The 23,627-nt window shown below is 39.5% G+C and overlaps 1 protein-coding gene across 1 annotated transcript; it reads right to left on the bottom strand.

Moving 5' to 3' along the window:
- Positions 1-422: 422 nt before the first annotated feature.
- On the bottom strand, positions 423-22,726 carry Smp_130230 (rac gtpase, putative; the record flags this gene model as incomplete). Its single annotated transcript, XM_018792400.1, has 4 exons — positions 22,594-22,726; positions 22,274-22,538; positions 21,976-22,208; positions 423-518 (listed from the first exon to the last, which is right to left on the bottom strand). Exons 2-4 carry the CDS (start codon positions 22,449-22,451, stop codon positions 423-425), a joined length of 507 nt encoding a protein of 168 aa, XP_018644134.1. The 5' UTR covers positions 22,452-22,538; positions 22,594-22,726.
- Between the last annotated feature and the right edge of the window lie 901 nt (positions 22,727-23,627).

Raw genomic sequence — 23,627 nt, 5'->3', positions numbered from 1 at the left:
AATTTCATTTGATTTGTGTCCTACTCAATGCCTTCTCGTGGCGAGGGTGTTGTTTACGAAAATGAGAAGACGAAAAGCGAATGTCCGGCGCTTTAACCGGGTTGGTGGACAAGGCGAGTCCACCTAGGGGAGTTGGAAAATCCTCATTCCAAACCAATTGTGCGTATGGGCTCCAGTATCCTGAAGGAACAAATGGCGTACGAATCAATCATTGATCACCGGCTACCATGGGACTGCATCTCCTCACGATGCTCCACTGCCTTGTGGACTAGACCTTCAGGTCAAAGGCTCCGGGTGTGGCCCCCTAAGAAAACCACCTGCTTCAGTCTGGGCACCTGGGCAGTATCACAGCCCGCACACAAATCAAATCACTTCAAATATCAACAACGACATTATCCGAATAATCATTATGATTTAATAGTTTAGTTGATTGATTTCAGTGGACTGCATTCTGTAAACTGAATGTAAGTTTCATTATGAATTGAAAATCTATCTCTAATATACATTAATGATTTCATCTAAAATAAAAACAATGACAGTATAACAATAATAATCATTCAGTGTTCAATACAATGAACTTCTAGACATTTATACACAGAATGAATTCGAACTTCATCTACATCTGTTTGAGTAATTGTCATATAAAAAGAGTATAAGTAAAAGTCATGTACTTGATAAACAACCTTAATTAGATAACTGTTAAGTCGGCTTCCAGAGAACTCCAACAGAGCCTCCAGAGGCTCAAAAAGAGCCCTAACCAATCAGAGTACGACAAAACATTCTGGAGTTCCAACGTGGCACGCTATCATTGGTCAGTAGCAATATATGTCGTTAATTGGATTGGCTGAATTAGGATGTTGATTTAACTTAAGCAAACATCTATAAATACCTACGATTTTCTGTACAAAAATGAACCTTGCAGTAAAGTGTTTCTCTGATACCCGTGTCTTCTCTCTGGTGTTCAAGTCGCAGAGTAGTGCTAGTCCTGAGGTTATCCGAAAAGCTTAGGATCTGAATATAGCGTTCGACCTACAAGACATATCAATAACATATCTGAAAGATATAAAGTATATTAAAGATTCTCAAATCGTGAACAGAAAAGTTTCATTCATTTCACATATCAAATTATTCTATTCCAGAATAACTCTATTCATGTCAGTGGTTAAAGACAATCTCTTTCCATTGGTTAATAATTATCGTTGTTGAATATTGTCCGTAATTAACACATTGAAATCAGTTTTATTATACTGTAAATACTCACTCCTTCAAATCATTATCATTGTTGATGTGATTTGTCTTTTATCGATTGATTTATCAGTTTCATAATTATTTCGATAGATCAGAGGGGATTTTGTGGAGAATTCAGTATTTTGCATAGTTGAAATCATGAGTCAATTGAAGCTAGAACACCATGGAAAAGCTTAAAGCCCTGGATGGCCGTCTCGTCCTATTGTGGGACTCCTCAGTGGAAGTGAGCATCCAGGATCCCGCCTCGCGAGGTTCGAACTCAGGACCGATCGGTCTCACATGCGAATGCTTAACCTCTAGACAACTGAGCCGGCCGTCATACAACGGTGTTAATGTCTAAGTTCAACTAATCCACAAAATCGAGTGATACATCCACCATTGTCTTCAGTGAGTTACTATCTCACAACAGACCTGGTTGAACTCCACTGGTCACTGCTTCTCACTACAACTCCAGGAAATACCTCTTGAAGTCAGTCACTAGTTAGCATATGTTGAATAATATCAGAAGGGGTTTTCTGGATGTCATAGTAATTTCAATATTTGAGATCATGAGTCGTGGATGTGCATTTCTGAGGAGTCCCAAAATAGGACGAAACGGCCGTCCAGTGCTTCCAGATTTTCCATGGTGATCTAGCTTCAATTGATTCATGATCTCAACTATTTAAATTACTATAATATCCACAAAACTCCTCCTGATATTGATAATTATCCCTGTTGTATTCAGTTGTCACATCTTCCAATACTATTCCATTCTTCATTGAATCAATTCATACTTTTAACTAGATATTTAAATCTGATTTAATTTTGTTTATATTGTCTTCTATCAGGATCTTAATCTCCCCCTAATCTTTTTTTTCTTTCTTATGCTCACTAGTGACTGACTTCAAGAGATATTTCTTGGAGTTCTAGTGGGAAGCAGTAACCAGTGGAGTTCAACCACGTCTGTTGTTGAGATAACAACTCACTGAAGACAATTGGTGAATGGTTGCTCAGATTCCGTGAATTGGTTGAAGTTAGACATTAACACCGTTGGATGACGGCCGGCTCAGTGGTCTAGAGGTTAAGTGCTCTGGCGCGAGACTGTTAGGTCCTGGGTTCGAATCTCGCGAGGCGGGATCGTGGATGCGCACTGCCACTGAGGAGTCCCATAATAGGATGATACGGCCGTCCAGTGCTTCCAGGTTTAGTTTGGTGGTCTAGCTTCAATTGACTCATGACTTCAGCTATGAAAATACTGAAATCTCCACAAAACCCCTTCTGATTCTTATTCTCTCTTACATCCATCTACTTTTCTTCTAACACATTCATAATGAATAATTTAAGCTTTTAACAATCACACTTTGATTGATAGGTGTTCTTAATAGGTTCATAACGATCTAGATACATATGTAATTCTTTGATTGATGTATAACTGAAACATTGTAATATATTGCTAAAGATAGTTTAACCTTCATCATATAAAGATTGATGAATATAGATTATTCTAATCTATTGAAAACGACATAGTAACTGAATTACTTGTCAATGAAACCTGATCAACAGTACCCATGATCAATCAATCAATCAATCACAAATACAGAGGTGTGTAAACAATTCTATTTATAAATTGTTACGTTTATAGCTACTAAAAATATGATATTGAAATAGATAACAGTTAGGCAACTGATTAATCTCACTTGATAGTAATTCTTAACATGAAGTGGTTTCAACTGGTAGGCTGGAGTTTTGATAGAAGTATAAGGGTAGTTATCACTTCTCCGCTGCTTACACTATAGAAGAGTACTTCTTTCTCAGATTCCTGGAAAGAGATCTGGGAAAGATGTGGTCTTTGTGGCTTAGGAATGTAATAATTGAACCCAAGATTTAACTCTTTAAGGCTGGTCATACATGTCCTATTAGTGAGTAGATTTAAGCGAGTTAGCTACATACTTTATAGGCCTTACCGCCAGCTACAAGAATCTATGGGGTAAAGTGTTCAGTTTACAAAAATCGTCTCTTCTAACCTCCTATTTTTCATTGTGAAAAGACAGTATGAATGAAAACTCTAGTGGTCTAAGAGAAACACCTAACTGCTACCACATTCCTATACTACTGGTTGTGGTCATCGAGCAGACCTCAAGGAGATACCTCATATCTACTAAATAAGCTTCAGATCAATAGTTATTAACCTCAAGAAATAATGTCACTTTTTGATTACGTCATCAGAAGTTTTCTTTCAACTCATATTATCAATTAAGTAACAACTTAAAGTGTTATATTGAATAGGCCAATTCTAAACATTAAGATAATACTGAATGACACTATCAGTGAGATTATATAATCAGAATACAGTTACTTATTGTTTTACATTCATTTTCTCATAATTATTCAAAACAATCCGCTGAAACAATTTTTCAGAAAGAGCTATCAGGACTCAGTAGCTGAGTGAAAAAACGTGATGGCGTTTGAAGCAAACGGTACTAGGTTCGAGTCTCAGATTGAACATCAACTCTGAGATGCAGGTACATTCAGCGGACGAGTCCCGAATAAGACGGAGTGGCGCGTCCTGGATTCCACTGCTAGCCAATATCCATCTTTGCTTATAAAGCTTATGACTTCAGGCAATATCGACTCAGTCCGCACAGGATATACATATGTCAACAAGAGACTGATCAATTACAGTCCTAAATAACAATGGGAAGATACAAGTATAAAACACCAAGTGAATAGAGCATATTTCACTTTTGGTCAATGTTAAAAAATTCTCAAACTATAGATTATTGAAAATATAATGATCTCAAGAAGTATACTATTCATCACATTCACTAAGTATTGTTTGTTTGAATCTTCCCATTGCTGTGTTAGGATAGCAACTGGTCAGTCTCTAATTGGCATATGTGCATCCTGCGCGTATTGCTTAGAAATAGCATTAATTCACAAGCATTATAAGCAAAGATGGATAGTGTATAGCAGAGGAATGCAGGACGCGCGTTTCTCCCTATTTGGGACGAACCTGCTGGGTGAACCTGAATCTCAGAGTTGATGTTCACTCTGGGACTCCAATCCAGTACTGTTCGTTTCAAATGCCATCGCTTTATCCAGCTGACAAGTCACAAATAGGATGAAATGCGCGTCAAACTGGATTCCACTGCTAACCATTATCCATTCTTTGCTTATTCATCACATTATACTGCAAAACTATTTATCAGTACATAACTGAAAAAAAATTAATCTTATTAAATTTTAATAAACATTTTAAGGTCAAACAACATTTTTATCAGTTTTTTATATAGTTGAGATCGTGAGATCATGAGTCAATTGAAGCTAGATCACCATGGAAAACCTGGATGCACTGGATGGCTGTTTCGTTCTATTGTGGGACTCCTCAGCAGTGCGCATCTACGATCCCGCCTTCGCGAGATTCGAACCCAGGACCTAACAGTCTCGCGCCGGAGCACTTAACCTCTAGACCACTGAGCCGGCCGGCATCCAACGGTGTTGATGTCTAAACTCAACCAATTCCATGATGGTCTAGCTTCAATTGACTCATGATCTCAACTATATAAAAAATTACTCAAATCTCCACAAAATCCCCTTCTGATTTTTATCAGTATTGACTAAATTGTAACCATGTAGGAAAGGTATTCAAAGGTATTCATAAACAGTACAATGATTATTTCATTTACTTCACATTCAGATTTGAGTAGTAAGGATAAGAGGCCTACTGCCTATTATATTTCTTTTCTAGTATGCTTCTGTGAGTGTCTAAGCTTCTTCGTGGAGTTTCATTAACTAGAGAACTATATGTAATGGAAAGAATACTGGATTGATGGGAACTCTTGGAACTATCATATAGATTATAGACAAAGAGGGATGGTGGTTAGTAGGGAAATCCAGGAGACATGTTACATCCCATTTGGGACTCATTGACTGAATGTACGCTTGCATCTCATAGTTGATGTTCACTCCACAACTCGAACCCATTACCGTTCGCTCCAAATGCCATCATGTTATCCATTTAGCTACTGAGTTCTGATAGCCAGTTGCTTGTGCAACGAGGTGAAGTGTGCATTCATTTCATCATAGACTTGTAGACCGAAATAATTTATTACTCATACTGTAGCGAATAGGAACACTAATAGGGACAACCGAATGTATTTGAAGCCAAAATTACAGAACATCTTAGAATCATACAGTAAATAGTTCATTTGCAAAATACCATTCAATTGTCTCAAACTTGACTGGTCTTTTTGTATACATCAGTCAATCGTCTCAGATTTCGTTGTTTCTACATTTTCATGCTAATTGCTTTCCGTTTCCGTTCTTTCCTTCTCAATCTTCTACTGAAATACATTTCTATTCCTGACTATCGTTGTATACTACTTATGCGAATATAAGTAGCCCACACCATAATATGTGCATAGATTATTATAAACTATCACATTATGATAATGTTGTCCTTTTTTAATTGTAAATCACCATTTTAGACTGTTGAAATTTTATCGTGTTCGATTTTAATTCAACTTCGTGGATTGGTTGAAGTTAGACATTAACACCATGGCCATGGATGCCGGCTCAGTGGTCTATCGGTTAAGTGCTCTGGCGAGAGACTGGTAGATCTTGGGTTCGAATCTCGCGAGGTGAGGTCGTGGATGCGCATTGCTGAGGAGTCCCACAGTAGGCTGAAATGGTCGTCCAGTGCTTTCAGGTTTTCTATGGTGGTCTAGCTTCAATTGACTCATGCTTTCAACTATGCAAATACTAAATCTCCACAAAAAAACCCTTCAGATTTTAATTCAGACTATTATATGGACTGGTTATTAATAAAATTAATCCTATTGGTTGATTTATTTTAGGGGTTAAACCAATCAGAATAAATCATTCAACTATTTTCCTATTTTAAAGTCAAATCATGAGTCAATTGAAGCTAGACCACCATAGAAAACCTGAAAGCACTGGACGACCGTTTCGTCCTATTGTGGGGCTCCTCAGTGTCAGTGCACATCCACGATCCCGCCTGGAGGGATTCGAATCCAGGACCTATCAGTTTAATAAAACGCATAATGATAATATAGAGGCTTAATGAATGCTGGAAATAAAAGGAACATAGAGATGTAATCATTCATTTAGTTAATAATTATACAATAAAAATATAAACAATAACAATCTGTAAGATAAATTCATTTTGTATTGTTTTGGTTGAATCTTCCCTTTGATGTTTAAGACTGCAATTGATAAGTATATGCTATTGGCCAATACTTAGATTTGTTATTTCCAACGCAATAGACACGTACCATAGACTCAGAAAGTTAACGCCGATCCACTAGCCAAGTAGATGACGCTTTGAATGTTTAAAATGAGAAAAGTACGAAATTGAAGTGCAGTGTGATGAACATAAACACTGAAATGCAAATACATCCAGCTGACAAGTTTTAAACAGGATAAAACGTGAGTCTTGGACCCCATCACTAGTCACCACTTAGATGCAACTGTTAAATTTAGTCAGAAAAAATTCCAACTAGAAATGTTAATCATATCTCCAAACAGACCTGGTTGAACTCCACTGGTTACTGCTTCTCACTAGAACTCAAGGAAATACCTCATAGAGCCAGTCACTAGTGAGTATATAATCATTATCGGAGGGGGGTTTGTGGAGATTTTAGTAACCTTATATAGTCGAAATAATGAATCAATTGAATCTAGACCACCTGGAAGCACTGAACGGCCGTTTCGTGCTATTGTGGGACTCCTCAGCAGTGCGCATCTCGCAAGGCGGGATTGTGGATGCGCACCGCTGAGAAGTTAAACATTGATTTAATCAATAAGATGTTACAGTCATTTCAATTATTCTGTGAAAAAATTTCTTGATTATATGGTTAAATTAGATGAAACAAAGAAAGGTAACTTACTGTGTCCCATCTTTAACAAATCTTACGTTCATCTGGTCACTATTAAGTGATCAGAGGTGGTAGAGAGGATAGCCTACATGACCTAGGTATTGTACTAATAGAGACTTGTCATCAAAAAATGCTTACAATGTTGAAAAAATTGATGTCTCTCGGGAGAGTTAAATCCACAATACATAGCTTTACAGTTGGGAACATTACCATCGAGCTATGCAACAAGTTACCAATGTCCTGTAGGACTGAGATCTTTAAAACTGATTGGTCACTGAGTAGTAATCAACACTATATCATTCTACTACGACAACTACTGTACTTATTTATTTATTTATTGAAACATCTAAATATTGGTACAAAGGGGAACCAGATAAATATACGCCACTAGTCTCATTTGATTTGTGTGAGGGCTGTGATACTGCCCAGGTGCCCAAACCGAAGCAGGTGGTTTTCTTAGGGGGCCACACCTGGAGCCTTTGACCTAGGGGTCTGATCCATAAGGCAGTGGAGCATCATAAGCAGATGCAGTCCCATGGCAGCTGATGACCAACGATTGATTCTTACGCCATTTGTTCCCTCAGGATCCTGGAATCAGCCCATGTGCACCATTGGTTTGGAATCAGGGTTTTTTCCAACTCCCCTAGGTGAACTTTCAGTGTCCACCAACCCGGTAAAAGCGCCGGACATTCATTTTTCGTCCCCTCAATTTCGTAAGCAACACCCCCGCCACTGTGGGAAGGCAGTGAGTAGGAATTCCCTGGCAGAGGCTATATACGCGTGGCCATGTGAGAGCATTTGGAGAGGGAGAGCGGACTCTCCCCACTCTCGGCCGCACCAGGGCATTTGGGGGCCGGAATTAGCGTAAAGGTTTTCGTCACGAAATAACATTACTTATAATATCAAAGTGTTAGTTCACCATATGGATAAATGAACTTAGAACCAGAATGTAAGATTTGTTATTTTTAATTTCATTAGTTCGTCTACAAATATAATTTCGCTGTAGTTTCTAATTGTAATAAAGTTACTCAATCCGTATCAGCTAGTTGTAATCAAAATGGATGGTAAACTTGTGAATTGGGTTCAAATGGTCATATATCATGTCATTGTAGTAATATATTACACTGACATGAAGACGCTGGTTCGAATAGAGGAAATAAAAGAGGTATCTATGGAAGAATATTGGATTTCAGAACCTGTAGAAATATAGAGTAAATGCATCTACACCTCTGTAACCACTTCTGAGTCATATCACCCATCTCCATTCATAATGTGCTGAACCAAATCAAGTGATTTACATCCACCGATATGAATCAGACCGACAATTATTTACCTCACAAACTCGTGGCAGATTTTGTTTAGGATATACTTAGTCTCCTTTCCTCATACACACGAACAAATGCAGATGAAGACAGCAAATGTAGCAGCAGCCTCCGCATCGATAGGCCTCCACATTTACAAAGGAAAAAGCAAGATTCTCAAATGCAACACGGAGAACACCAACCCAATCACACTTGATGGTGAAACCCTGGAAGAGATGGAAACATTCACGTACCTGGGAAGCATCGTTGATAAACAAGGAGGATCGGATGCAGATGTAAAGGCGAGGATTGGCAAAGCAAGGGCAGCATTTCTACAATTGAAGAACATATGGAACTCAAAACAACTATCAACGAACTTCAAAGTGAAAATCTTCAATACGAACGTCAAGACAATCCTATTGTACGGAGCTGAAACGTGGAGAACTACTACGACCATCATCAGGAAGGTACAAGTATTTATAAACAGTTGTCTACGCAAAATACTCAACATCCATTGGCCGGATACTATCAGCAACAGCGTTTTATGGGAGAGGACAAACCAGCAGGTTCCAGCTGAAGAGGAAATTAGGAAAAGACGTTGGAAGTGGATAGGACATACATTAAGGAAATCACCAATGTGCATCACAAGGCAATCCCTAACTTGGGATCCGGAAGGGAAGCGGAAAAGAGAAAGGCCAAAGAACACACTACGCCGGGAAATAGAAGCAGATATGAAAAGGATGTTAACTGGAAAGAACTGGAAAGGAAGGCTCAGGACAGGGTTGGATGAAGAATGCTGGTGAGCGGCCTATGCTCCTCGACGAGGGGTAACAGGCGTAAGTAGCCTCCTTTCCAAATTACTTTTTATTATAACTTGAAATATTGATCTATATCACGTACTGATTTCACTAACCCGACTTCTGACTATAATTCCTTCCATCCCTCGTCTACTATTCCGTCTGTAGCCTAATGTCCTAGACTTGATCAGTTACACGTCCTGATGTGGAAAGTTAAACATAAATCAACGCAAGCTACATTCCTAGTCGTTCGCAAGCCCTTTCCTATCCCCCCGCTGTAAGTATGAAGTCGACAACTAGCTCCTACCATATGTTTATTTCGATTACTCCGCCCAGCCAACATTTCAAACATCCATTAGCTTGTGTACGCAAATTATCGGACCTCACGGCACACCAAATAAGAAATCATATATTGTATTATTATCATAAGCAGTATTAAGACAGGCCATATCACTCATATATTAAATGCCTCACGGTTGACGAGACCTCGCACGTATGTGGAAAACGCCTAGTTCTTAACAATTTGTTACAAAAGAGGAAGGTTGGATGACTGTTTGGCAGGAAGCGTCCATACTAGACAACTTAATCTACATTTTCTATAGCTGTGAAACATGGCACAGGACAGTACAAGGTGTGTAGACTGCTAGTGTCTAATCATGAGTATATTCGAAGCTGTTCGTGTATGATAGAGTTGCGGGACGAGTGATAGCAAAATTAGATGAAACGCACCAATAAGTTTGTGGTACAGATAGACATTATGCACACCCTATCTAGAAAAGATCCAAGTTGTAAAACTCCCAAGGGCAACTAAACAACATACCACTAACCCAACAATTCACAATTAGTCTGAGCTAAGTCCGAAGGCGTCCTAGCTGAGGCTCGTGCAATAATCGCAGTCGCTGGTGAAATACCTTAGGTGATGCGACTTAAATCTGGTAACTGGCACATATGTATTCATAGCACATCGACTTTAATCCTAAGTTTGGTATGTTGTTCAATACTTCCCACTCCCCTTTCGTATTTGTACATGTCGAACCGCATTTAACATCTATATTTTTCTATTTAGACTTTTCTAATATTAGTGTTGTTTGGTTGTATTATTAACCGATTATCTTACAGTATGTGCTACTGGCAACGAAATATTTACTACATTTACTACAACATACCACAGACCAGGTCATTAGAATGTGAGAAAATGGTTGATGATACACTTTTCTTATCTTCGTTTACATTGTTACTAACATTTGAAGGAATCCTCATAAGTTAAGCTTGATGTCGTGAACTTATAAAACCGTGATCTGTCACCAGAGATGACATGGCGACAGAAATCGAGCGATCTTCTAACGGACGCAACATTCTGTCCTACCCAACTTTTAGACAAATTCTTACGCATATTTTTGTCAACCTTAAATGGTTGGCTACGACTGTGGGTCAAGTCAATCTATCAGTAACCATCCGGATAGTAGATCAAGAATTGGAAAGAACAAGAGACCAAAAACAATAGATGTTTCATTAAGACAAGAGGTTAGCAATTGACCATAGCCAGAACTCATGGTTGGTCAGTATGTACCTACTAGACATCATAAAATTCACCTGAAATTCATTCACAGTACTCAATTACCCTACTTTTGCCCAGTATGAAGAATTTATTGGATCTGAGATACAAAATTAGCACCGACATATCATAAACAACAGAGTTTAGGTCACAGCACACACACACACACACACACAAGTTGCTGAAATACCTTGAAAATAGAATGCAATCTGCAAATGAGTTACCACGATTCTAACCTAAACTCAAAACACAATGAATCTAGTTACTAAGATATAAGTAATTCTACACCGGTAGAAGTTGTAAAACACATCTACTGACTTGCTCCTATGTCGAGCCCGATACATCAGTTCATGTCAATACGAGATCAACTACATTATAAATTGGGGGGATATAAGTGAGAATGATGAGTCAAATATTAAATAAACTGTATTTTGTATAGAGAAACAAAAATGAAATTTAACTTTATGCGATGGGAACTCTTGGTATATTTCAAGATATTCAAAAGTTTAGTCATATGTTCCTCATAGTTCACCGATGTTACAGAACTAATTTGCTTCACCATTAAATTGGATTTGAAACTCTAAGGTTCTATGGATGGTGCGTTCATGCTTGTACTTATACGCTATTAAGTGTTGTGAAACAAAATGAACCCCCAGATTTTCAGATATACGTAGTAAATATGACCTAGTAGGAATAATGATCAGTACTTTAGAAAACTATATGTGCTAACAAGTCATCTAACTTAGTAAACTGACTATACACGAATAGAGTGATGGAATTATCAAGACGAATACCAGAGTAATAAAAATAAGGCATATAGGACATGATTTAGAGACAAATCAGCAAAATAAAAGGTATCCAACAACTTAAGATCTGAACGGAAACAAGGAGTGAAGGCACGTGGGTTGTTGTTATCAAATGTGAGTCTGGTTTACTACTGACCATCCTAACTTGCTAGTGTACATTTATCAACAGAGTTCAATATAATTGTTAATGAGTTGATTGAGGATTAGTGCCCCACCAAGGCTGGATATGATTTTTTATAACTCGCAAATCGTGTCAACAGTTTTACTCTTACTTATAAATCATCCGCCTTCAAATCTTTCTAATTAACCCATTTACCAGGCACCTGAGAATGGTCAGTCAGTCAGCTACATCGTAGGACCAGGCACACATATGCATCGGCCTAAGTTGCCATACCTCGTTAGCACAACAAGATGAACACCGGATTCATAGAAGTAGTCAATTTAGTGGTGGTAGTATATAAAAGATAGGTTGTATATAAGGATATAGTATAGGAAGAAAAACAGATATGAAGCAATTTTAATGTTAAGGTTTAAGGGAAGATAAAGAGTGTATACACCTACGCCATTGTAATCAATTCTGAGCCAAGTCACCTAGAGTCTCTAACCATTGGTTACGATAGTCACGCGGACTCCAACCAAGTAGTCTACATCTGCCAACATGGCTCAGACTAGAAGTTAGTGACTTCAAGCACTGATGCCACGTTTTGGTTTGGCTGCCCCTAACTCTTTTCCAGCCATCCCCTACACTATTCACAGCAACTTGAGAATGGCCAACACTAGGGGTGTGAAAACTCATCGTACTGTTGAATCCCCCAACCCAAAGTAGATAGGAGTAGGGGGGTTCAAGAAAGGAATAAACAACCAAACACATTGACCACTAAGCAACCATCATTCCACCATTCATTTACAATACATATATTGGACCAAAAATAAAAAGCAAGCAGTGAAAATTATATTAAAAAGTTAGTCAGTCAGACAATTAAATATGCGAATAATGATAATAAAAACAAATTCATTCAAAATATAATTAAACGGTTACAGCAAGAAAAAATCACAAATATCGGTTTACCTTTTTTTAAGAAAGAAAAAGAGAAAACATAAAAGATAACGAAAAGCATTCTGTGCTTGTGTGTGTACTCCACACACACACACACACAATTTAAAAACAAACAAATGACTTGATTAATAGAGATAAATACAGAAATATGCATATATATATACATACATAATAAAAACCTATATTCTCCTGGCTACCATTTGTTCCATAGGCATCTTCTATAATGCAGCGGTGATGATCATCAAGAACTAATGTGTAATGAGTGTAAATAATTAGTCACTTCAGTGATGCATAACTTGTCATGTATCAGTACCAATAGAGAATGTGATTGTGATCAATTGATAGATAATTGGATAAGATAATCTGTCTTATGGTTTTAATTTCTTCAAAAGCGTGCATTCCACATACACAATAAAAACAAAACGATAGATCTCGCAGACAGGCAAAATTACAGAAAAAGAGAATGTAATACGATAACAAAGGTCAAGTGAAAACTGTGTGTGTGAGAGAGAAATAACAAAGACAGACTGGACTTACAGGTAGTTGTTACACTGAAATACGGTAGCATCAATTTACCATCAGAGTACTATACCATCTATCAATCAAAAGATACTTTTGAAAATTCACTCTTTACATTGGATGGAACAAATGAGCAGTGTCAAGTAAAACGCCATCAAAAAAGAATCGAGTGCGTACAAAAATACTGGTTTGTAGTTGTCTCGAGTCGAATTGCATTGTATTTTTATGTTTCATAATATGACAATAATCACAAGAGAGAAGTAGAACAATTCAAATCTAACCAAGAAAGAGATTATGTATATATGTATAGCTAGCATGAGGAGGATGGAGGCAGTGGCGACGGTTCTCTCAGACGCAATTCCGAGAGAGAAAAAATTAGGCAACATCAAGTAAGAAGATAAAGAGGCACGAACTTGATTAAAGAGGGAAGCACGACGACAACATGTGTGTGTGTACGATTCAGATCACAAAAACAATATTCACTGGTCTGAACTTGAGAATAAAAAAGAAATTACAACTCCAATACAAATATTCATATATATATTACATAAATTAGCTTCCCTACACTAGTAAACTTATGAGAATATGCACGGTCTTTCATGTGTAAACATAAAAATGAAAAGGAAAAATCAGGACTGAGATTCAAAACAAAGGAAAATGGAGAGAACAGTCGGAGTTATAAGAGAGTATATTGTCTGTTTGCGTGTGTAACTGTGAATAGTGAATATCAACCGGATAATTAGAAAACATGGTTGTGTTACTACAAACACAATGACCTACACACACACATGCATAGGATTGTGTTGGTGATTGTGGCAACTAGTCAGTCGATCGACAACGAGTAAATGTGAAAATAAACTAATTATACAACATAATAAGCTCACATACACACACTGTCTCGCCCGCTTGCATGTTTACTCTATGGAAGCATCCATAACAACAACTGCAGCAATATTATTCCAACATTAAATTAATTCACATGAACTATGTTTCTTTTTCTTCCCTTCAGGCATCAGTACTGCTCGAATAGCTTCGTCGAAGACATCTTTTAATCCAAACTGAGTTAGAGCAGAGCATTCCAGGTATTTCACAGCTTTAATTTCTCTGGCCATCCTGCAACCCTGAATTATAATAACAACGGTCAATAAAGGATAATCAAATGACAGTTTAAAGTCTAAAATAACACTATACTGTTACTACTCATGGTACAATTCCGCTAATTAAAAAACACATTTACTGAATACTGGGAATGTGTGCTGACAATCCCGTACTGCACTACCTTATACTCAGTTCACCCCAGACCGCAACTGCTACCTAGACATGATACTAGAGATTGGATGTCGTGATGACCCAGTCGAGCTACATCACATGGAATACGGTTTTTCGGGGTTCCATCATTCCAATCAGATCAGTACAAGGGTTGTTTCCCCTAGACAACCAGCATTTGAAGCGATCCTTCAGTCCTACATCAAAAGGAGGTTAGAAACGATTGATTCTAAAACAAAATTCCTACATCTAGTTAACCTATCGGATAGTTATGGACTGTTCCATATCACTCAAGACCAGACACTTATGAGTCAATTCAAAAATCTTTTCCTTAGAAGTAAAACAAACAGGTTCGAAATTTATGCTTCGGATATATTTGTGGTTTATGTATGTTTTTACTACTACAAAAACAAATGTTGAAGGCAAACTATTTAAATGCATACTAATTACTGAAACAAACAACCGCAGAAGTTCATTACTAGACTTCATAATAATAAAACAGAACTACAAACGTTTCACGTGATATACAGACAATCAGTCACAGAGCACATGATAGACACAAAACCATGATATTCTGTAGCAAGTCACACATTGCAGAGTATATCGGTCAAACCGAAAGACAAGGTCCCCTTGAGAGCAAACTACGAACAAATCAATATCAGAAAAAGAGACCACTGTGAAAGCTTACCTAGGCTACCAAAAAGCTTTACAGAAATCAAGAAATTTAAGGAATGTTCAGTCGCACTATAATCTAAAGACACGGAGTCAACTTATTAACGAATATTTCAAAAAGTATAAAGAATAGCTTGTGATGGAACCATTTTACAAAAAAGGAATAAAAGTTAAGCGAGGAAGTAAATCGCCTCAAAATGGATTCGACTTGGCAACTTTTCATTACCTAGTACGGTATACACGCGTGTAACAAGGATTGCACAGATATATATAGGCAAAATTAAAGGAACTGTAAATTTGATTAAAACAACATACTTCACATATCACTCATAGATGCAAGTTTTGTATCATTTAACAAATGAAGGCCTATCTCTGAGAATAACTGAACAGTTATCTGTAAGCCCCGATATTAGTAATCCAACTATTCTACTATTTCCATAAAACTATTTCTCCGGGGATAACACATTAAACGACCACGGGTGAAACACATATATGCCTTATTTTGAATTCGAGTAGCCATCGCGAGCTTTTTAGCATTAAATAAATAAACTCACTATGTGGGGACTAATGACACTACCCGGTTGCCTAAACCGTAAAGGGTGGGGCGGGATTCAAACCAAAGACTTAGCGGCCGAAATAGCCTCTAGCCACTGCCTTAGCAACAAGTTTGTAATAGTGATTCTACGGTAGTCACCGATCTTACAATGGATGTCACTGAGTTGATACTACAAGGTAACAATGTAAACAAGTAACCACATCAAGGTTTCTACACTGGCCGTTCATTTACACAGTTGCTCCGAAGTCAAACTTTACTACATATTTTGTGTTTGATGTCAAGCAAAAACAGTACAACTTGTCGATATAACAGGACAGATATATTGAAAATAAAAAGCGAATTTTATGAAATACACTTAAAAGCCTACAAATAAGATGGACGAGTGGAGAAGTATTTCCACCTCGTTTTGTGCAGCTGCTTACTTCACATTCAAAATATATAGTATATACGCACCTAAATGATTTATGATTAAATCGTTCTGCTTGATCACGACAGTCTTTGAGATGCTATATTAAGTTGACGCTTACAAGCGTTTTAAGAATACACAGGGTGAAGTGACATGGAGTAAAACCCTGACTCTTTGTAATAATCTATTTATTTATTTATTTAAACACATAAATATTGGTACAAAGAAGCACCAGGTACATATGCGCCACACAAATCTCATTCGATTTGTGTGAGGGCTGTGATACTGCCCACGTGCCCAGACTGAAGCAGGCGGTTTTCTTAGGGGGCCACACCCGGAGCCTTTGACCTAAAGGTCTAGTCCACAAGGCAGTGGAGCATCGTAAGGAGATGCAGTCCCATGGTAGCCGGTCACCAACAATTGGTTCATACGCCATTCGTTCCTTCAGGATCCTAAAGCCCATGTGCACCATTGGTTTGGAATCAGGGTTTGCCAACTTTCCTAGGTGGAATCGCCGTGTCCACCAACCCGGTTAAAGCGCCGAACATTCGCTTTTCGTCTGTTTAATTTCGTAAACAACAGTAATGCCACGAGAAGGCAGTGAGTAGGACTTCCCTGGCAGAGGCTATATATTCGCGTGGCCATATGAGAGCATTTCGAGAGGGAGAGTAAACTCTCCCCACTCTCGGCCGTACCAGGGCATTTGGGGGCCTTCGTAATAATAGACAAAGATCACAGACTACTGACAGGACGAAGTGGTAGATTAGTGATTAAGGCATTCAGCCCTCAACTACTGACGTGCAAGCTCAAACCCGGTAGTTTGGAATCACGGTTTCACAACTCTCCTAGGTAATTCTTCCTTACCGACAACCCGTTTTAAGCGCTGGATATTCACTTTTCGTTCCCACGACTATGTAAACAACACTCGTGCCACGAGAAGGTGGAGTAGGACTTCTCTGACAAGGATTATTTACGAGTAACTAAATGAGAGCATTTTAAGGGGAGCGGGCTTTTCGGCGAGACAAGAATTTATGGACGAGCCAGTCAGAAGCATTTGAGGGATTTCAAGGTCATGGCGCCTATCTCATTACCTGACGCTCGTGCAGAACCGGTTCAAAGAGGAAGACGTGATAATTAAGCGGCTACAGTAAATAGGAATACTAAGAAGTTCCTTTGTTTGTAATTGCGGTTATCAAATGACTTGTAGACTGTGCAGAGTACCGTGATGTCAGTCAGTCAGCTACAACGTAGGATCAGGCACATATATGCATCGGTCCAAGTTGCCATACCTCGTTAGCACAACAAGATGAACACCAGATTCATAGTAGTTAATTTAGTGTTGGTAGTAGTATATAAATTATAGGTTGTATATAAGGATATAGTACAGGAAGGAAGAGAGATATGAAGCAATTTTAGTCTCAAGGTTTAAGGGAAGATAAAGAGTGTATACACCTACGCCATTGTGATCGATTCTGAGCCATGTCACCTAGAGTCTCCAACCATTGGTTACGATAGTCACGCGGACCCCAACCAGGTAGTCTGCATCTGCCAACATGGCTCAGACTAGAAGTTAGTGACTTCAAACACTGATGCCATGTTTTGGTTTGGCCGCCCCTAACTCTCTTCCAACCATCACCAATACTAGTCATCATAGCGCGTCGTGGTAATCGGTGTTCAGGCATACGTAACACATGGCCCAACCATCTCAGTCGATGAAGATTCATGACCTCATCAATTGATTTACCATCATTCCATAATACCCTGCGTCTAACCTCACTATTACTTACCCGGTGATCCCAGCAGATGCGAGCAATATTTCTAAGGCATCTGTGGTCAAATACTAGTAACCTACGAGTATCTTCTACTCTTAATGGCCATGTTTCACAGCCGTAAAGTAGAACAGAGCGAACTGCTGCGCAGTAAACTCGTCCCTTAATTGATAGACGGATATCTCGTCTACGCCATAGGTGACGTAATTCGGCAAAAGCCAAACGAGCTTTTTGAATCCGTGCTGAGATTTCGTCAGACACCAACCCATTAGGGCTGATCAGACTTCCAAGATAAGTGAGGTTATCGACGCGTTCGACTACTTCACTCCCTATCCTTAGTTCGGGTGTTGACGCAGGCCAGTCCTGGAGTAACAATTTACATTTGGATGGGGAGAAACGCATCCCAAACATCCTGGCATTATTACTGAGTTCTAACAGAAGACTCTGCACTTTGCCAGCGTCTTCACCAAACAGGACTATGTCATCTGCGTATTCTAAGTCGCTTAGTGGTCCCCCTGGTAGGAGATCAATTCCTGTAGATTCAGTCGAAGAGAGTGTTATTTGCAGCAACAGGTCTATAATGAAGTTAAACAAAAAAGGGGATAGTGGACAGCCTTGACGGACACCACTTGAGGTTGCGAAATCATATGACAGTTCGCCATAAGCTCTCACTCGACTGGTAGTGTTCGAGTAAAGAGCCTTCACAAGGTTTATGTACTTCTCAGGTACACCTTTCAATGATAGACACTGCCACAGAACCTCTCGGTCTACAGAGTCAAATGCTGCTTTCAAGTCAAGAAAAACTATCATTGTCGGACGCCGATAAGCGTGTCTGTGCTCTAAAACTTGACGAATGGTGAATATGTGGTCGATACAGACACGACCAGGTCTGAAGCCAGCCTGATTTTCTCGTGTTTGCAGTTCACGAGTCTTAGTTAGGCGCCCGATAATTATTGAGGCTAGTATTTTAGATGCTATGTTAGTCAGACTAATCCCTCTATGGTTATCGCAGTATGATTTTGACCCCTTTTTATATATTGGGACAATCAGTGATTGTGACCAGTCGGATGGGATTACATCCGTCTCCCAGATTTTAGCCAGAATATTAGTCAACCTAATCGCTAAAATTGGACCACCATATTTAAAGACCTCTGGGGCCAATCCATCAGGACCAGCTGCTCTTCCTCGTTTCAGATTACCTATAGCCTTTTGAACTTCAAGTAGGGTCGGGGGGCCTACTTCAATGTTCCATTCAGGTTTTCTGGGAATAGTGGGTAGTTGTGCAGTAGCTGAAGGCCAGCTAAACTGCTCCTTAAAGTGTTCCGCCCATCGTTCTAAACGTTTAGGTTGAGAGCAGATAAGGGTTCCGTCTTTTTCCGAGATTGTCTCACTTACACTTGACTTCTTAATTCCGGTTTCTTTTATTAGTCTGAATAGTTGCCTGGTGTTGCCTACAGCCGCTGCCTTTTCCATCTCTTTTGCTTTCGTTGCCCACCACTGCTCACGATCGTTCCTTAGACTTTTAGTTAACCTAGATCTAATTTGTTTACGCTCTTCGTCGTGTTCAGAGCCTGATGGGATGAGTTTACGCGAATCCATCAGTGAAATAGACTTAAAAGAAATCCATTGGTTTTTTGGAGCCCTATGGTTTAAATGACCAATAGATGTTACTGCTGTTTCCACAGCTGTTCGTATGTCTTTCCAAGCAGCATCTGGGTCAGTCTCGTTTATAGAACTGCCTAGATGTGAACTCAGTTGTTTCTGGAATTCGCATTTGGCTTTCTCGTCCTCCAGTTCAATCCTAATGGGCCTTCTTAGTGTACTTTTCCTGCGTCCATTGAGGCGCAGACAAATGCGCGCTCGTATTAAAGCGTGATCAGAGTCTAAACAAGTATTCCAATACGAGCGACAATCTTCTATTGAGCCTCTCCAACGATGGCTGATGACAATATGGTCTATTTGAGTCCATCGTTGGTTTGGTGCAGGTGGTCGCCATGTTAGACGATGTCTCTCCTTATGTTTAAAACTAGTGCTTGCTAAAAATAAACGATTGTCTGAGCATAGTTGCAACAGACGATCACCATTATCGGTTCGTTGAGCCGGAATACTAAAACACCCACCTAAATGTCTTTCTGTTTGATTTAAGCTGCCTACCTGGGCATTAAAGTCACCCGCTACGACTACTATGTCTGAGCGCTTAGCTTTCTGAAGAAGCTCAGAGAGTTTTCTATAAAAGCCATCTTTTACTTCATCATGGCTGCAGTCAGTGGGAGCGTAGGCAGAAACGACGAAAAGGCAACGACGTGTGTCCCTATCCTTCCGAGTTCTTACGGAGCCATTTGGCCGGACAGCACACAGGCGACTGTTAACGGGGATCCATTCCAATAGTGCCTGTTCTGCCCTTGTACTTAGTGCTATGCCTACACCTGCAAGTCCACGAGAACTAGCCAACGGGTCGCCAGATACACGGAGGGTGTATTTCGTCGGCTGTCCATTTTGGCGAGGTGAGGTCAAGTGAATGACCACACTAGGATCCTGTATGCGTGTTTCGGAGACACAGCATACATCAATGGTACGAGATTCTAGGGTTTTGGCTAAGAAGGCCTGTTGACCGATTTGGCATAGGGTACGTACGTTGAAGGCTCCAATGTGTAGTTTGGAGCGAGGTTTTAGTAGACCTGGGACAGCGTTTCGCGCACTAGAATCGTTGGCCATGGTGACACTTGAGGAGGAAACCGAGAGAGGAAGTTTAGTGTTGAAAGTCAAGGTAGAAGGAATAGTAGGAAGTGAAGAAGGAGATTGATTATGAATACAGTGGTCTTGAGTGTTGTTAGAGGTATGAGGGCAGTTATCACTTACCGGTTGCCCACACCGTGGAAGGATTCTTCTAGAGGTACCTGAAAAGGAAATTGGGTTAGAAGTGGTCTTAATGACCTGAGAGCGTGACCGCAGTGCCCAAGGGACAACTGCTTGAGGTCGGTCACACACGACCATTTTGTGGGTAGTTTTTGTGTTAGCTCCGTTCTTCAAAAAAACCTTACCGCCGGAGACGGATATCCGTGGGATAAGGCGAGGTGTGCATTTTTAGGGTCGACCTTTTCTAACCCCACCCCTCCTTGTGGGAAGGCAGCATCGCTGTCATGCTGGTTGTCTGAAGGAAACACTTTACTGCTGTCACACCTCTGTACAGTCAGCAGTGCGACTTCGCCTTCGGACCTTGGGTTTGCTGCTTTTAGTCTCACCGCTCTTCAACCGACCTGTCTGGCATGGTAGGACCTCGAGGAACGATTGTTCCAGCCAGTATAGCTCGATTGCTTCATCACGATAGGCAAGCCCGACCACCACGTCAAGGTAGCAGCAACGATCGGGGTACCGTGATGTCCTTCGATGTGACATGTTGGAGGAAGACGTTTGCTAGAATAGGAACCTTTATTGCACGATCCAGATTGAGACTAAGGCATATTGTAATAATTGCCGCAAACTGTATAATAAAAGCATCAGTAGCATTGGTTGCAATGATCGCAAATGTTACTGAAGCTCCGGCTTTTTAGTGGTATGAGTACTGTAGGGACATATCCATGATAAAAATGACAAACTTACACAACCGGAGTACACACAAAGAATATTGAAGCTATGTGGTCGAGGCTGAGAGTTTTTGTGACCTTATCATGGCTCCAGAGACTGACTATTATGGAGCCATATAGATGAATTACTCTAACTTATGCATTACGATTTCAGAACCTTCGAACCTCTTTCGAACCTTGACAAGTTTTTGAACCATATAGAAGTGTGTCCACTTCAATCCTTTGATTTTGAATAATATATTTTTACACTACTGACTGTTTACTGATAGATTAATATTTCTCAAGGTCACTTAAGATTCGTCCAAAGGTCTTCCACAAATTCTGATTTCGCCGACGATTCACCTTGGCATTAAACTACTACTTCAATATATGTATGAACAATCATGAATGCTAACCTGACTTCACGTGACTAACAACATACTAAGAGACATGACATTCTGATTCTGTTCAAACGTACACTTTGAATACCACTGTTACAAACTTGGATTAAAATCATAACTATAACCTTTCATTTCAGTTTACTTAATGAAACTAAGTGAATTTTTTATGAAGTAGCAACTAACCTCTGCATACGTGACTGGAAACGTTGTTGATTTTAGGCCATTAGGACTATCCCGAAGGTCTCGTTTAGTTCCGACAAGAATAATAGGAGCTCTTGGAACATATGCGGATATCTCCGGATGCCATTTACTACGAACATTCTCGAACGATGTGCGACTGACTAAGGAGAAGCACACCAAAAACACATCAGTTTGTGGATATGAGAGTGGTCTTAGTCTGTCATAATCCTCCTGACCTAAAGATAATATACGTGTTAATACAATCACGAACTCGAAAGTATTTAAGTATATTTTTACTTACCAGCTGTATCCCACAAACCAAGGTTCACAGGTTTTCGGTCAACCATTACGTTGGCAGAATAGTTATCGAAAACGGTTGGGACGTACTCACCAGGAAAGGCATTCGTCGTGTAGCTAATGAGTAAACAGGTCTTTCCGACAGCGCCATCACCGACAACCACACATTTGATGGCTTGCATGAGTAGCAAGAAGCAGACAATGTGACGGTTTGCGTTTAGCCAAAAGATACTTTGTGTATTAGAGGAACATACAGAGTCGTGTGAGGACTGAAAAGGGGAAAAGAATGAGAGGTAAGCTAGCAATCGAGGACAACAAACTTACATCCAAGCAATTGAAAACACACGAAAATAACACGAGAGTGAGATCAGGATAATCCGATAACCGAAAACAGAACCCGACAGTTCACCTAAGTACGCACAAACCTAAACCGAAAATCGCTTAACATCCGCGGTCACTGTGATTGTGTCCGTTGAAACAAAATATGTTACTTTATCCGAACTGAGACTAAAAACTGTCTGCAAACAGCCGTTATTATTTTTAATTTCGTCAGTTTTGACTAACGCTTCTCAACTTGGTTTCATGACTATACTTATGCTCCACGTTGCAATAATTTGATAGAAAACTAACAAGCGAAGAGATTTTGGTCAGTCAGTGATAATTCTACACTTCGACTTTAGTAAGGCCTTCAGTGATGCTTCACACAACCCTCTTCTCCTATAGCTTTCCTCACTTTGTATACGAGATCCCCTATTACCCTGGTTCAAATATTTTTCAACAGAACGTAGCCAGATCGTTCGCGCTGGACCTAGATATGGAAGCCTGTTAAGCGAAAGCTTCTTCTATTCCATCCAAAACCATTTGAACTGTTTGAACTCTGTAAAGTTTTCCTTTTTGCTGTAGACCAACAACGGTTTATCCATTCTCGTCTTCTACCGAAGGAAGCCATACTCAAATGTAATTGAAGGAGACATAAACAAGTGATACGAATGGACCGTGTTGAAGAACCTGTCACTGAACTTCGATGAAAGCGGATTCCTTTACTTTGGCCTCAGAACTAACCTAAATCTAGTTTGTCACTGATGTGAGGGTGAGAAAATGAGCGATTAGTGCTTGCTTAGTCAGACTAATAGGTAGTCTGACAAGTATTAGATGAGTTATGTTTCATAACCTTTATTATTACTGTGATAGTTGTCGGATTTTGGTGCGGAAACATACTTACGTTCTAGTTGAGCCAGTCACATGTTCTTGACCTGGGAGAGTATAAAGTGTAGATATTAGTCTAATGAAAATTAACAACCCGTTCTCGGTGACAAGAAAACGGAACGCAATAAAATAGAAAACACGTTTTAAAAATC

The sequence above is a fragment of the Schistosoma mansoni genome (assembly GCF_000237925.1).
Source record: "Schistosoma mansoni, WGS project CABG00000000 data, supercontig 0307, strain Puerto Rico, whole genome shotgun sequence".
Classification (NCBI taxonomy): domain Eukaryota; kingdom Metazoa; phylum Platyhelminthes; class Trematoda; order Strigeidida; family Schistosomatidae; genus Schistosoma; species Schistosoma mansoni.
The sequence above is the reverse complement of the archived record's forward strand: the minus strand, read 5'-3'. Positions and strand labels throughout refer to the sequence as shown.